Below are 2,933 nucleotides of genomic sequence, written 5' to 3' on the forward strand. Positions count from 1 at the left end.
GGAGCACGAGCAGTTTGTACAGTCTGCGGTAAAAAAACAACAACAAAATAAACGCAAGCGAGAGCCGAACATGTACGTGGCTGCCGTGCTGGAATGCACAGTACGTAGAATTTGTAGCGAAGTATGTTCAAGTTACTTCTGTCTTTGTTCGCATTCAAAGAGGAGGAAACTCAGCACATTCGAAGAACCTATAATAAGTGGAAAAGCCTCGGAGAAAATCGAATCTGCTAACGATAAAGAAGATGTGGTTAACAAGGTACAAGCGATTAATTTCAAGTCAAGTGGCGATGGTAATGCTTTCAGTGAAGTTCACGGAACATGTGTCATTCCGCAAACACCGCAGAGGGTACCCAGTAATGAGACTGAAGCGGAAGACTTTCTGAACAATTTATCGCTGGAATTAACCGAGTTGCCATCATTTGAGGAGGTAGATGGGCTGTTGAAAGAGATCGAGTATGGTTTAGATTTGGATGTTCTAGAAGAAGAAATCGGTGCGTTACTGAGCACGGACGATCCATTTCATCCTGGTTTACTTGAGGGACTATTTTACTTGTGAATTTTGATACGTTCTCTGGTATACCCAGTACTTAATGGTCAGTTAATTAGGAGAAGGTCCCTCTGAACAAAGATTTATAGGCAAGAAATTTATCTCCGGTTTCCTTTATACAGCTTTATATAAAAGAAAATTTCTGTCTTCTATGGGCGGTTTACCCAATTGATAAGAAATATTTATCACTTCCGGTTTGGAATATTTTAAATTGTTGTACATTTGTTTAACAGCTTTTAATATTTACTGAATTTGATTTTCTTCACTTTTTTGACATGTACTCATTTGTTGCTACAAGAGGTACATAAAGAATTAACAGATATTTTCTCTGCACTGTTTTCCATGTATGGTGTGTATGAGGAGAATTTATTTAACATTTTAAGATTTTGTTTGATGATCAAACCCTTTTCATGTTATCTCAGTTTATTATTTTATATTGTTTATCAAAAATGTTAGGAAACAAAATTTAATGCCGGTCTTAATGATAGAGTATCTTTATAGAGTGATTTTACTTAACCCGTGAAATAGGCAGTAGAATACTATGCACTATTATACACTATTTGTTAGTATCTGTTTCACGGTTCAACTAAAATCACTCTGTGAAGGGTTTGAACCCAGGAGTCATTTCAAAAGTAGGTTGAGTTTGATCGTCTGGGTGAACGTAGTCCTGAATAGTGATCACGACGTAATTGACCAATCAGATCAATAACCAGAGTATAATACCATCAACTGACGTGATACAACTCACTTTGACTCTGAAGATGACTACCGCACAGGTTGTCGAAACGTCAGTCACTGTCAACAACAACAGTCCTATTCAGGACTATGTTCACCCGGACAATCAAACTCAACCTACTTTTAAAATCACTCTATAGCAAATTCTAAAACGAAAAATGATTATTCATTATTTATAGAGAGAATGCTTTTGTTTTGGAAAAAAGTATAATAAAAAGAATGATATTTATCAAAGTAAGTGGATAGTTGTGTTGGTTTATAAATGAGCTGTGTTGTTGGTGAAGAAAAACAAAAATATAATTTATTATAAGGAAATTCCAAGGTGGGAGTACTTGCGTGTAGTAGGCTTATAGGGATGTGCGGCTGGATCATATGGTCAATATCCCAGGCTACCAGGATTTTAAAGGCCTCGAGTGTTTGCTCCATCTCCTTCTCTACATTTTTCAGTGCACTTTGTCTTCCTTGGATGTTCTTTATTATTCTTATTTTGTTGATAGCTTTAATAGCTCTTTTAGCTCTTGATAGCGCTTATCTGAGCGATGATTTACGTTGTCTTTGTCAACCTACAAGCTTTTAAAGAATTTTCCAAAGCACAGATCTGCAAATAAAAATATGTGTGGTGGGCACAGGTGCATTTAAAGAGTAAGAAATGCAATTGCTGGTAAATTTGCTTTTGATTGACTTTTGAACTGTATTACTTTGCCTCTCAGTTTCTCTTCATGAGCTGCCCTTGACAGCGTGTAAAATTGCTTTACGTGGGAATAGAATACCAAAGTCTGTCTGTGCAAACCAATTTGCTTTCGATCCCACTACATGTACAATCAAAGTTGAGGAAAATTCAAGGACTTTTTAAAAAAAAATTGAAATCAAGGACTTTTCAAGGCTGCACAAGCCCATGAAATTCTACTGATAAAGCATAATTCACACAGTCTCGCCGTAATCGTTATAAAAACTAAAAAGGGCATTTTGTAAAGAGATTAGGACTAGGAGACACTGTTGGTGCTGTTTATTTATCTGTATAGTATGGTGACTTGTCCCCTGACCTGTAGAAAGTAACCTGTATATTAGACCCGCTGCTACAAGCATGGCCATAAACTTTTACCTCCCTCTTTTGAGGTTGTTCCCAAGGGGCTGTTTAGGGTGCATGTTTGGTAATAGACTTGACGGGTCTGGAAACCCTAGACCTGTGACTGAATAAGGGGGTAGACTTAGCTGGAATACTACGTTGTTTAATTGGCATAATTTTTATAATGAAGCTCCAGGGAGTTTGATGCCTGCTATGCAAACTACCAAATTAACCATGGAGTTATGTACTGCCCAGCAAATCAAGATTTTTAGACTCGTAATTTAGAATGGGTATTACTTTTTGAAAAGGAGCTTTTTGAAGTGTCTTGAATAGTGTCTATATGTCAAATATGCACAAATGCCTTAGAAAGAGGCTGAGTGTTCATGAGAATTGACTTATTCTGGAGAGGTGTATAATTTAGGCTCAATCTCCACCACTCTCAAGGGAGGAGTGTGGGCTAATTTCCTGAACAGTGGCTGGTAATTGAGCCTGTGTATAATAATATTTGAATACAAGATGTTTCTAAAACAGAGCTAAGTCAAACAATCAAACTTAACTAACGAAAGGAAGGAACATTAGTTGGAA

The 2,933-nt window shown here is 37.0% G+C and overlaps 1 protein-coding gene across 1 annotated transcript in view; it reads left to right on the forward strand.

Annotated features, from left to right (window-relative positions):
• The window catches only part of LOC140943571 (uncharacterized), a 1,974-nt gene extending 454 nt beyond the window's left edge, over positions 1-1,520 (forward strand). The window contains exon 1 of the mRNA XM_073392674.1: positions 1-1,520. This exon is cut by the window's left edge and continues 454 nt beyond it. Coding sequence (XP_073248775.1) covers positions 1-556 — 556 coding nt within the window. The 3' untranslated portion in view covers positions 557-1,520.
• The last annotated feature ends 1,413 nt before the right edge of the window (positions 1,521-2,933 follow it).

The sequence above is a fragment of the Porites lutea genome, chromosome 7, assembly GCF_958299795.1.
Source record: "Porites lutea chromosome 7, jaPorLute2.1, whole genome shotgun sequence".
Taxonomy (NCBI): Eukaryota; Metazoa; Cnidaria; class Anthozoa; order Scleractinia; family Poritidae; genus Porites; species Porites lutea.